Here is a 13183-nt window from a genome sequence, read left to right on the forward strand (position 1 = left end):
TCAATATTTTTTCCCTCGTCTTTAGAAGTTTTTAAGTCTGTAAAAAATAAGTTTTTGAGGAAGAAGAAGAAGTAGTATTTTATTTTTTTTTTAGACTTTAGAAACTCAGAAGCTGATCAAATATCGGGTTAAATATCGGTGGGGTGGCCGATGTCTGATATTCAGTTTTAAGGCCGATACTGATAGGGGGCCGATTATATCGTGCATCCCTAAAGTTTATATTAAACAGAAACAGCAACAACAGGTAGAACAACAACCAACCCGTTTATTATTAAACAAAGTGTCACATCAATTTAATGTTTTATGTATAGACATATAAAGTTTTACAGTTAAATAAGACATATTTAAATTAGACAAGTGACAAGTTTTAAATTGGGCTTTTGCTGGATAGAGATGCTGGAGTGGAATAAATCATTCCTCTATTAGCATTAAATCTGGGGTTGTAGATATAGGCCAGTATAACTGGATGTTTATTTTGTATGGGGATAATATCCAACTCATTTCAAAAATCAACATCAGACTGGACCATCTCTTATAAAATACATCTAAATAAAACTGAATAGCATGAAAGATAAGTAACACATAACACCTTCTAGAGCTAATTTCTCATATCATAATTAGATCATCATGGCTTGTAAGAAAAACAAAGTTCAGAGAATTGTGAATAATTTTAACAATGAGTATTATTTATAAAATCAACTTCCGCTTCTCTCAATACATCCATTATTTTAGAGCAAGTCATGCTTCCTTCTGCTGAGCAGTTATGCAGATCCTGATTCAATTTTCCATCAGGACTGGCAGCTGCTCACATTAGGTGTTTTCAAGAGGACATTGAGAGACAATAAACCCAACAATACAGCTGACCTTTAGACAGCTACTAAAGCAACGTGGGCTGTATCAGCAGAACCCACAATTAACTACTGAGTGCCACAAAAATAAACATAGTTTTCACATGTCTGGAATTTCTGTTTAAAATAAAATGTTTTTGCCATTATTTATTATTAGATTTTTCTTACACTTTCTTTAAGTTTTTTTTTTTTATTATCTGTGCATAATGCAACCAACATGACAATAATTTAAAGCCTAAAATGTTCAGCTCTATGTGTCATTAATCTATATAACATATAAGTTTCACTTTCTGGAATTCATAATATTCTAGTTTTTTAGATGTTCCTGAAATTTAATCAACTACTACATCATTCAGCACTAATTTATTATTGTCACCATAAACTGTCTTTTTTATTATCTCAGTAAAAGGCTTCACTTTACAGCTGTGCTTAGTTTTTTTGAGTCCTATCTGCTGATTTAATCAGTTCCTGTTTATAAAACTGTAAAAACTGTAAAGGAATAATTTTAACCTTAAAGCCTAAAATGCATAATTCATTTTGTATTAGATTACTGAGAAAAACGTCGTTTCCATTAATAAACCGTGTCAACATTTTGGAGATACAATGATGTGTATTTGCTAAAAGTAAACAAGTGCTAGCCAAAAAGAAAAGCCTTGTTTACCTCCGTTCTCCTAGCTTATTTTCCCGTTTGTTGTGCTTTTCATCGGAACACGCAGCAGAAACTTTACCGCAGAACTTTCTTTCCACTTCATCCAAAAGCTCATCCAGGTCATCTTTATCCATTGTAAACTAGTATTTGTCTTTTCACTGCTAGCTTCTGGGGCTAATCAGCACATTCGGGCCAGTTCCACTACGGATCGAGCGTTTGCCGTTGCTAGGTTACAAAGCGGAAGTAGGCCAAACTCTTCATTCAAAATAAAAGCCCTATTTTTTTTTTTTTTTTTTTACCATTTTTATTACAGCTTTTAAAGCGCTTCTCCTCTGTCATCGTGTGTTTTGTAAAAGCGTCAGAGCAAATGCATTAAAAAAGCTAAACAAGCAGATAAAAATGATGATTCTGTTCTAGAAACTCATCTAGAACCTCTGGAGATGATTTTTATGACGGATAATTTCTCATAAAAAGAACATAATGAATAACAGTGAGCATCAACCCGTAGAAAAAAATCAATGAGTTACTACAACATTAGCGTTTTTGAATTGCTTATTTGCACACAAATAAAATACTGAAAACTCTTATACCTAACAATTTTTATGTATTTTGTTTGTTGTAAACTGTCTTTTAGAGACAATAACGAAATGTTACAACGCCATAACAACGCCTGAACAGAGTCATGGTTGACCTTAGATAACCCCATCCCCGATCAGACAATCAGTACTCAGAATAAAATACGCCCCCTGGTGGCGATAACAGAGGATAGGACAAATGGGCTCCTACATGTACAATTCTTTACTTTTTTGAGTAATGTAATTTTTTTTTTACACAGCCTATGTGGAAAAAAGGACCAGATTATGCAAGCAGGTTGAAATTCAACATAAACAGATTCTTCGCCTTTATGATTAAATTGCTTAAGATTTTATTTTGAAAATCTAACAAGCAGAACCCACCCCTTTTGAACAACCACCAACCAACTTAACAGCCGTTAAACTTCAGTTGCATTATAGAATTAGCCTAAGCGACAAGCTAGAAAAATTAAAAAAGAATACTAACATGTTTGCCATAAAAAAAATAAATAAATGGACGTTGTCGGCAGGATTCGAACCTGCGCGGGGAGACCCCAATGGATTTCTAGTCCATCGCCTTAACCACTCGGCCACGACAACTGGTAACCTTCATATAGTATCCATTCAAAATTTCGATAGACCCCAAATCAGACCGTTCTAAATATTGGACATATGTTTAATTCAGGTTGACGAAAGGGTGAAGTTAGTTTTAAGTTAGATATTCGACACAGACTTTCGACACAGAGATTTGCTCCGGTTAAACCTTTTCTTCGCTCCGGGTACATTACGATCGGAGAAAGCCGCTCCAAAACTTTATGTGCACCCGTATTACAGACTTTACTGTAAAATAAAAAATAAAAAAATACACCAAAAGATATAGGCTAGAGCGTGTACCGACTTTCTGTTTTCAAAATAAAGCAGATGCATTGCTTTTGAAGCTGAGAAGCCGTTAATAATTATATTTTCTACTAAAATTGATAACAAATATTTAGAAATTTGATATGCAAGACTAAAAGGTGTATCTCATGAAACCAGTGGACTGATCACATGACCTGGAAACTATTGTGCAAAAAGTCCAATATGAATATTATTTTAAAATTATTAAGAGACTTAAAATGCAAAAATAAAAGCCAGAACTTTTCGACTAGTGGAGTGGTATGACCCAACACTGATTTTGAGTCAATTAATCATACAACCTAGATGACATTGAGTAAAAAAATGCTAATATTTCCATTAAAACATACAATAATTCAAGATTTCATATGCAAAAATGAATGGTGTAAGTTTTGAAGCCACTACAATGTGCAAAAATGTTTCAAAATCAGTATTGAATCGTAGTATTCCACTAGCTTCAAAAGTTACACATTTTATTTTTGCATTAAAAATCCCCAAACGTTTTAAATACATTTTTTAAAATGAAAATATTAGGATTTTTGCTCAGTAGCTTACAGCTAATAATGTGATCGACCTACTCAAAATCAGTGTTGGATCATAGTACTCCATTGGCTTCAAAATGTATCCCTTTCATTTTTCCATTTCAAATTATTTTTTTATTATTATTTTTAAAGGCCTATGGAAATGTTGGCATTTTTGCTCATTAGTTTCCAGGTTTTGTGATGGATTGACTCAAAATCAATGTGGGATCATGGTACTTCACTGGTTTCATGAAATACACCTTTTACTTTTGCATCAAATTTCTAAATATTTGTTGTCAATTTCAGTATATAGGACACTCTAGATTGATAATTTCTCGGATTTAAAAGCTAGAATCCACTTTTATTTTGGAAAAAGGAAAAAAACGGTAGCCGTTTCCTCTCACCGTTTTTTTTTTTTTTTTTTTTTTTTTTTTTTTTTACTGTAAAGTCTGCAATACGGGTGCACTTGAATTGTTGAAGCTGCTTTCTCCGTTACCGGAGCGAAAAATATGTATCGAATATCCAACTTAAAACTAACTTCACCACAATAGGAAAACTGAGCTGTTCTTGACACACACGCCTCATCAGTTGGTGGCACCAAAAACTGCAAAAAAATAAAATAAAATAAAATAAACTCGAAAAACTCAAAAAATATTTTCTTCAATTCATCCAACTTTCTTTTGGGCATCCTGTTAATATACACAGCTAAAAAAAAATACGTTTTAATTAGCCTGCATTATCAAATTCTGTTAAATTTGATTTGATTTTGGTTAATTAAGTTTGTTAATGACTACATTTATTTCTAAAGCAATTAAAATACAACATAGAAGATGACTGAAGTGCTGAAGAACAACAAAACGGAAATACATAATATATGAAATAAGAAATAAAAACATCATTATTAGGCTACAACGAAAAAGGGCAACAGACAAGTGTTAAATCTCACTGGGTTAAAACAGAAGAAAAGTTTGAAGAAGGGTTCGGCTGTGACTCCATCCTGGAGAGAAATATCAGCTGTGCTGCTGCCATCAACACCCTTGTTTATAGATGTTGGATATCGGCCTGTTTTCCAGTGTTGTCCTGTTTCTCTGACCGTGATTGGCTGGATGTGCTCTCTTCATCCTCTGACATGGGACTTGGCTCTGAGGTGCAGAAACATGAGCTTAACAGGCTTTTAAAGGAAAAGTTTGATCACATTCAGAATACAAACTTCTGAAAGTACTTTAAGTATGAAATAATTACATGCTTTTCAATAAATGTTAAGTGTTTTTAATTAAGAGTAATTTCATTCAAATGTGCTTTACTGGAGGCATTCGTGTTTGTCGAAGAACACTACTGCCACCTACTGGTTTGTGACGTCACGGTGCGGTATCGGCTGTTGATCAAGTCCCAGTGCTGTATCTGGTGTTTGTGACAACGCACTATTATCCGTGATGGTGACGACCAGTGCACTATGCAAAGCAGAGAGTAACAGATTAATGACGTGTTTTTTCTCTGGCCAGAAGTTCGATGGCAAATCCTCCCTCTTCAAGTTGGCGATCCATCGATGAACCCGTCCGTGGAAGATCAGGAATCAGAAAGGTGAAATAAATGTTGTTGTTTTTTATATTTCACTTTTACCCGATGTATTCCAGCATCCAGCTGCCATGCACGTGGGCATTGTCAGTTTCACTATAGCTCTGGTGAATTTCAATGGTGAAGTCCTCTGGAAATCTTCAATAATTGTTGTTGATTGCAGATGTGTCTAGTAGTTCCGATTGATTTTGCTTGTAAAGCGGGGAGAATGGCGCTAGGCTTACCGCACTGTGACTATAGCCGGTCCTGGACTCAGTGATCACAATGAAAAATATTGTTTTTCTTTTTTTTTTACTGATTAAAGCTAAATTCATTAAATCAACGTGAACGTATTCGTTTTAGGAATAAATAATGACCCATTGGTTATTCCAATCCTGACTCTCCTGACTTTTCCTTTAAAACAAAGAAAACAATTTGAGACTTTTTGGGAGAGGACTGCAGTCAGGCCCTCAAGAGGAGTCCTACACAAAATATTGTAATAATAATTGTCATAATTCTCTATGTTAAGCCATTAAACCAGAGATATCAGGAGCATTTTACTTGGATTAAAGAGAAAAGGGACTAGACTGTTTCTAGGAGGTCCAAACCCCATTTAAAGTAAAAATAGCATTTTTTCTGCTAATCAGAGCTGCAGCCCAATGTGAATTGGTTAGCCTTCTTGTTGGTACGGTTCCCCTTTTGAGTCATTTTGGGATGACATGAGCTGTATCACAAACATTCCAGGGCATTTAAATCAATTTTGCACTCATCTCACTGTTTAACCGTACAAATCCTTGGATCATATGTTAGCACATAGTCCTGACATCTTCCAGTTAAGCTATCAAAACATTAGCTAGTGTAGAGAGTTCACACACACCCACACATAATTAGTAGTTTTTATTAAACATTTATTTCAACATAAAGTGCCAGTGTGCTTAATAACATCGTTTTAGCTGCCACGGGACTTCCCCCTACTTCCTTTTTCCACTTCCTGGTTTTACAAAGTAACTTGCGGAGAGATTATAAAGGCTTCTGACAGGCTTTCCATTTAAGCTTTGGTTAAATGACGTCTTAGGTTCCCATTTTCCAGCTTTAGTTTATTACATAATGATGTATTACAGGAGATCGTTTATCTTGCACAGATTAAAATCACGATAGGTTAAACCGGAGCATTCGCTTTAAAAGTGTCCATCCCACCAAAAGCCCAGATCTTAGACACCAACAAACACAACTTTCCCCAGAGTTAAATATATACACAAAGTGGGTGTTTTCAATATGTCATCACGTTTCAGTTCTCCATTTACAAAGGTTAAACAGATTTGGTTTCCACCCACGCAGTTTCATGCTTTTCCCCCATTCGTACAGCTTCCACACCAGTGTAAGAAAAAATCCCAAAACACATGAGCCAACCAGAAAAATTAAAGGTCAAAGCTGAATATCAGTGCAACCAGATCACAGTTTTAATATGCTTTAATAAACACAAACAACATATGAGAACATAAAACAACTCAATAAGAGTTTGATTTCTGGAAATCTCAGTGATAGCTTTAGTATGAAGAGTTAACTCAATGTAATCGTAAGCATATGAACAGCCTTTATCACGTAGTGTTTCTGCCATTTTGCACTGGAAAAATGATCTTAAAATAAGTAAACATTTCTTAAATTAAGTGTGTTTACCCTTAATTTGAGTAGATAAATGAGGTGGTTTGCCAATGGAATTAATATTTTTAATCTTAAAATAAGATAATTAGATAAAATGCACTTGAAATGAGACAATGCATGTGTGTTTTCTTATTTTAAACGTAAATTGTCTTGGTCCATTGGCAAAATGTCACTTTCACCTCCTCAATCCAAGAACAAATGCACTTATTTTAAGAAAAAAATACTTATCTTGATTTTGATTTTTCCAGTGTGGGGGAGGAAACCCTGATGTTAAATAAAGTAAAGCTAACAAAGACTGTTCAGAATGACTAATTTTGCTAAATCCACCTTTTCATACCTAAACGTTGTCATTTCCTTTTATCCTGCCTGTTAATTCAATTCAGTTTATTTCGACAGCGGCAATTGAAAGCACATGTCATTTCAAGGAACTTTACAATTCAACCAGATCATAAAGTCAGAATGATTCAAAGATTTCTATCTAATGAAAACCAGTTGACTCGAAGGAAATCCCTCACACTAAGCATGCTTGTAGCGACAGTGGAGAGGAAAAACTCCCTTTTAACAGGAAGAAACCTCAATATGAGCCCACATTGGTTGATAAACACTCTTCCTATAAAAAACGGTTCCTCCATATTGTAACAATCCAAGGATTTTCCAAGACATAGACAGCCTACTCTCTAAATACTAGTCCAGCACTCCTTCAGAGCACATGCACATCCCCATAGAGTCTCAGCTGAATAACAACGCTGCACATCAGAATTATTTTTTTTAACTCTAGCATCAGATTAAGTATCCTAAGTGCAGATAGCTCTGATAAGAACTGTTTCACTCTTAATTACAAATCAGCTGTGCTGCATATCATCCTATATCTCTATATAACCACTTCCTTTCCAATGGGGTGAGCTGACTCAAAAAAATGTACCTCTTTAGGTATACTTCCTGTCTGTAGATATGAATTATTGGAGAAATAAAACCATGTTTTTTTACTCAATGTATAAGTTGAAAAAATTATCATTGCTCTGAATTTCCAGGTATAATTATAAATCCTTTTGGTCTCTCAGCTAGAACTTTCAGGTTTTATATGAGAAGAAATGTAAATGTATGAAAAGGTGGAGCAAAAAGAAAAGCACCAATTTTGAAATATATAAATATCATAATGAGAACTAATACTTTGAAAAAAGGAGCATCTATCTCTTTTCCATTCCTACTCAGATAGACTTAACCCAACTACAATGCATATAAAGCAGCTGATAGTGTATTTGTGTTGTTTTTGATTGAGACGTGGAGAGTCCAAGCATTGCTGTCATGCTGAATAGCTCCATTTCCAGCTGTTTTTGGGCAAAAACAGACCAAGCACCTTCATCGATCACAGGTCTGACCCGCATGCAGCATCCTGTCGTTCTGATCGCTGCTCCATTTGTCACCTCCTCATCTCTTGTTTTAACAAACGTGCCGGCGAGCTGTAAGCAGGACTGTGGTGTTTTACTCCTCAGACAATCCTCAGACACAGACGTGTTTCATCGTGGATGTTTTGGGCCCCAAAGTGTAAATCAGCATCAAGTCCTTTTTTTCCAGCGGTTTGAGAGGAGCATCCAGCAAGATTTCCTTCTTGATTGTCTGATTTCTTTCTTTGATTGTATTCTTCAAACATCTCTATTGAGGTGGAAAAAGAAAGAAAAATCTGTTAGTTTAGGAATAAATGTGGAAAGCAACATTAATGTGCCCAAAATAAAGAACAAGGGGTAAAAAAAAAAAAACATTAAACGATGCGAAACTAGTTAGATCCTTGTTTTCATCCACTTACGTAGCTTATGAAGGATATGAGAAGTGCTAAAACCAGCAGCGCAGAGGCAAAAATAACCATGACTGTATCCGCCAACAGAGGATCTTCAGCATTGATGGGGGCAGCAGGACAATCTGCATGAAAAGAGAGAAATGCTTAGAACCTCTAACATAAAGGGAGTTTTTAGAGACATTAGAGAATAAATATAATAACAATATCAAATGATATTTTACGGCTGGAAAAATTTGTTTCCCCTATTCTGAATCAATTCACATATTAAATCTTAAAAGTTGATTCATATAAGCTCCAAAGCTCTGAAATGACCTGCCTCAGTACATCTGACCTAAGGTCTCTTCTCTGACTATTTTTAAATCTCTTTCCAAAACCCATCTTTTCGCTTTGGCTTATAACACCCAGGAAGACGTTGGGATTTATTTTATCCAAAAAAGTTAAAGAAAACAATCCAAGGGACTCTGTTTCCAAGTTTGAAGACGTTTCGCTTCTCCTCCAGGAAGCTTTTTCAATTCAAAATGTCGGAAATAGAGTTGAATTCGAACTCAACACTATTTCTGACATTTTGAAGAAAAGCGAAATGTCTTCAAACTTGGAAACAAAGTCCAGTGGATTGTTTTTTTTTTGTTTGTTTTTTTATGTTTTTGGAATGATTATGACCTGAATGAGAATCTTCACCAGCTTATTTTATAATTTTATCCCTTTTATCTTTTACCCCATTTTATTTATTGCTTTGGTTCTATGAATATTATTTTTACCCATGTTTGAGCTGTTTTAGTCTTATATTTGTACTGTTTTATGTTTTATTTATTTTTCTGTACAGCAGTTTGATCAGCTGGAGTTGTTTTACAAGTGCTTAAGATATAAAATTGGATTGGCTTGGATTAAAAAATGGTTTTCACTTTCATTTTCCCACCATTGCCTACAGTACTTTAATCATTTGCTGTTGAATCTTAGTATTATATTATAATCAATATGTTGCTGTAATGCTTATAAAACTCAGATAAGGAATTATCCTAAAGACAGTCATCAAACTTGTTTTTACAACCATTGACTCCAGAGGATATTCTCATATATTGTGTTTGACGTTTTCATATTATCTTTCCCGACAGAGACAAATACTTTTGTTCTTCTACAGCAGAAGCATAAAATAAGTTAGATTTTTATGCTCATTATCCTCTTTAGGCCTACAACACATGACTAGCATATAAATTGAGGCTGTTGTTTACTTTCAAACATTAAGCTGTAACCTTGTAAACTTTTAAACCAATGTGATTCAACTCTGAAACGTTTCAGGAAATGACATGTTTCAAAATGTCGCTACTGTAAATGAGCTGGTTTGATTGCAATGTGAATCCCTGCCTCATAGATTTGAGGCGAGCCCATGACTGGAAACATGGAGTAAAACCCAGAGGAAGCTCTCACCTGTCAGAGTTAGAAGGACTTCCCCCTCTCGGTTCTGCTCTCCCACGGGTGCAGCCAGGTAACACAGGTAGACGCCACCATCGCTGCACGTCACGTTGGGCAGGAAGATGTCACGGGATCCATCCTGCAGCTCCACCTGCCTGGATACTCCTTTGTACAATTTGGTTGTGCCATCGGGGAGGTTTCTGGTCAGGAGGCCGCTGCGCTGAGGAGACGGATAGCTCTCAAGCTGTGAAACAAGCACAAAAATCATTAGATATTTGAAAAGCTAAAAGAGAATCTGACAGCAGATTTCTAAGTACAGAAATAAACACACTGCTGTATTACAGCCTCAAAGTCAGTAACATCTATGTTACAAAAAGAAAACACAATGTGACCAGTTCTAGTAATATTTTTAAACTTTAAAATTTTAAATATTATAGCTTAAGTTGCACAGTTTGCCTCCAAAGCCCAGATTTGTAACCTTTAAACTGAGCTGTAATGATATTTCTGCAGGATTTGTTTGTTGTTCAAGTTCTAGTTGGACATCAGCTGCTTGTTCATTCATTTTCAGACATTTTATTTTATTTTTTTATTGGTTTGTTTTTTTTGATTCACTAAATCCTGACTTATAAGCTGTTTTGACTTTAAAAATGCCTTTAAACTCAAAGGGTGTATTGATATACATGCAAATTGGGAAAAACTACTTTAAATAGAATCTATAAGCTCTTTGTATCCTGCAGCCATTCATTAGACACAGTTTGTTTCCACCTCTTAAGCTTAATCTTTGAAGAATGACAGAAATAAATGATTGATACAAAAAGAAGATAAAAGCTGCAATAAGGTAAATCAGAACATGAACAGCTGAAATAAACTAGTAGCAAATTAACCAAAGGTTTACAATTTTTAGACTGGATTTAAGATTATTTTCATCTGTAACGGAAAACTCTTTTTTACATCCATGCTTTTTTCAGGACTATGCTTAACAATATGTGAGCATATACAGGTAAAAAGTCTGAAAATAAACAAATGTTCACAAAAAAAAAAGGTAACAATAAATAACCAGGGAGGTTTAAAACTTTTCCTCAGAAAAATATGAGCAATAAAAGGATAGTTTGTGATTTGATTCAGAAAATCATCAAGAAATTTATTTTCTTTGTTAAAAGAAAAGGAAAACAATGAATAAATGTTTACAGTAGATGATGAGAATATGGAATCAAGGTTTTTCAAATTACTTCATTAGATTATTACCAATTAGCTGCAAAATGTCTGGTTTTAGATCATTATAGGTTCTGTTATTGTTCTGAACTGTCGATAAAACATATAGATTTAGAAACTGGACTGAATTTTTCAAACCATCTGTAATTTTTTATGAATTCTTCTTTATCTAGATTTGATTGTGAGAATTAATTGTTTTCTATGTGGGACAGTTTGTCAGAAGGTTTAATTATTATAAAATTAAACAGAATCTGCATCAAAATAAGTAGTTTATCCTCAGCAGGATCCTCTGAATCAACTTCTATTACTGCTATTTAAAGCTTGTAACTCTACACAAACAGCAGACTGCTGCAATAATCCACACTGCTGCTGCAGCCTTATCCTGCCAATTCAGCTGATTTGTTTCAGCAATGCGTGCTGACTGTAAATCCATAAATGAAACTAACAGAGGCTTGCAGCATTCGGAAATGCCATGCTTGCATTTAACAGCAAAAAGAAAACTTTTTTGTACAGATCTTACAGAAGACAGGTCAGACTAAGCACTGCTTTTACCTTGTACCACCTCACAGCGACGTACTGCACCCCAGGCTTGTGTTCAGCAGTGCACATCAGGGTGGAGTCCTGACCTGACACAGAGGAGACCTCCACCGTGTCCTGACTGACAGCTCTGCCTGATGAGAGGTACACTGCTGAGGCAGACAAGAGGGAGAGCAGGTCAGGATGGCTTCTTTTCAAAAGAAGTTACACAGACAGCCATTTGGATATCAACTAAAGATGCAACATAAAGATTAAACCTCTTGACTATGTTTACTTACTCATTGACATCAGCAGAGCAAGACCCAGCAGATGTGATGTCATCATGTTGATAGGTAGGTCCAGACTCGGAGAGAGAAGCTCAAAATGTTGAACAGATTTAGAAAGTCAACTGACTTTCAAAGGTTTGACACTTCTTATAAAGAGGTTAAGCTCCTCCCACTTCCTCTTTCTTTTCTTCCATTTAAAAAATAACAATGTTCCTTTAACCAATGAGTTTCTGAAAAAAGAAAAATCCCAAAACAAACCAGTTCTTCCTCTTGGTGAGGGAGTTTTATTAATTAATAATCAATGATTGAGGACATTGTAATCTGTTTATATAAATAGGTATACCAGCTTTATAAAGGAAATAATCCCGGTCCTGATCATTTTATAAAAAAGCTAAACTTAGAAAATATAGTTTGTCGTTGTAGAGAATAACATAAGATCCTACTTTATAGCTACTTTTCCACATATTTATACCACTGATGTTTTTAAACAGGTCTTTTTCATTATCTATGCTTGTATTTTAAATAAATAGATTAAAACACTTCAAAAAATAAAAGCTTTTCATCAACTTATTTGTCAATATTTGAATTATTTTTGCTCGGCATTTAACTTTTCTATTTTATTTGTTTTCATTGTTTTGCACAACCCTTTATAAAGTAACGTCTTATAAATAACTTCCCCTTTATGTTTTCCACTATTTATATTTTTCATGATAGCGGCTTTATTAATATATTTAGGATAAAAGCAATCTTTAAAAAAAACAACAACAAAAAAAAAAAAAAAAACATGCGCATATCAGAGTTGAAGGCAGACTCCACCTACTGAGGAAGAGAATGGTGATGACGTTGAAACCGGACCTGTCGAAGGTGTCAGCGCGCGAAGGCTTTAATTTTCACTAACAACAAGCATCTAAAGAGATATTATGGATCATCCGTTAACATTTGCTCTATGTAAGTGTCAAAACCTTACGATCCTGCTGCTTTATCTCTAATTTTATAATAGTCACCTTACTTTACACATTATGTTGAAATGTTGCGTCAGAAAAAAAAAAGCATGTTGCATGAAACGCACGTTTTTATTTGCAATTTTTCGTTAAGCCTTTAAAGTGAAAATTACACGATGGAATAAACAATATTAATTAATTAAGATTAATTAGATAATTAATTAGATTTGCAATAAGCTATTTATTACTGTGAATCGGTGAGTTGTGGGACAGCAAATGTTTTTTTTTATTAATAGACTCATTTCATTCAGCGATGTTTGAA

General features: G+C 34.7%; 2 protein-coding genes and 1 non-coding gene across 4 annotated transcripts in view; all 3 read right to left on the bottom strand.

Moving 5' to 3' along the window:
- Positions 1–1708, bottom strand: part of LOC107081830 (chromosome unknown open reading frame, human C8orf37) — a 22555-nt gene extending 20847 nt beyond the window's left edge. Inside the window, exon 1 of the mRNA XM_015370186.1 lies at positions 1510–1708. Coding sequence (XP_015225672.1) covers positions 1510–1631 — 122 coding nt within the window. The 5' untranslated portion in view covers positions 1632–1708. The remainder of the gene's footprint in view (positions 1–1509) is intronic.
- An 879-nt stretch (positions 1709–2587) lies between these two features.
- On the bottom strand, positions 2588–2669 carry trnas-aga. The gene has a single exon. It is a non-coding gene; the product is annotated as a tRNA-Ser (tRNA).
- Positions 2670–7335: 4666 nt separating this feature from the next.
- Positions 7336–12030, bottom strand: cd83 (CD83 molecule). 2 transcript variants are annotated; one of them, XM_015371657.1, is made up of 5 exons: positions 11933–12030; positions 11670–11806; positions 9921–10149; positions 8505–8617; positions 7336–8353 (listed from the first exon to the last, which is right to left on the bottom strand). In XM_015371657.1, the coding sequence occupies exons 1-5, from the start codon at positions 11976–11978 to the stop codon at positions 8201–8203; spliced, it is 678 nt and encodes a 225-aa protein (XP_015227143.1). In that variant the 5' UTR covers positions 11979–12030; the 3' UTR covers positions 7336–8200. The 2 variants fall into 2 exon arrangements, with proteins under 2 accessions (XP_015227143.1, XP_015227221.1); XM_015371735.1 differs by having other exon boundaries at positions 11670–11803; positions 11933–12025.
- Between the last annotated feature and the right edge of the window lie 1153 nt (positions 12031–13183).

The sequence above is a fragment of the Cyprinodon variegatus genome, unplaced genomic scaffold (assembly GCF_000732505.1).
Source record: "Cyprinodon variegatus isolate N-32 unplaced genomic scaffold, C_variegatus-1.0 Scaffold0, whole genome shotgun sequence".
Taxonomy (NCBI): Eukaryota; Metazoa; Chordata; class Actinopteri; order Cyprinodontiformes; family Cyprinodontidae; genus Cyprinodon; species Cyprinodon variegatus.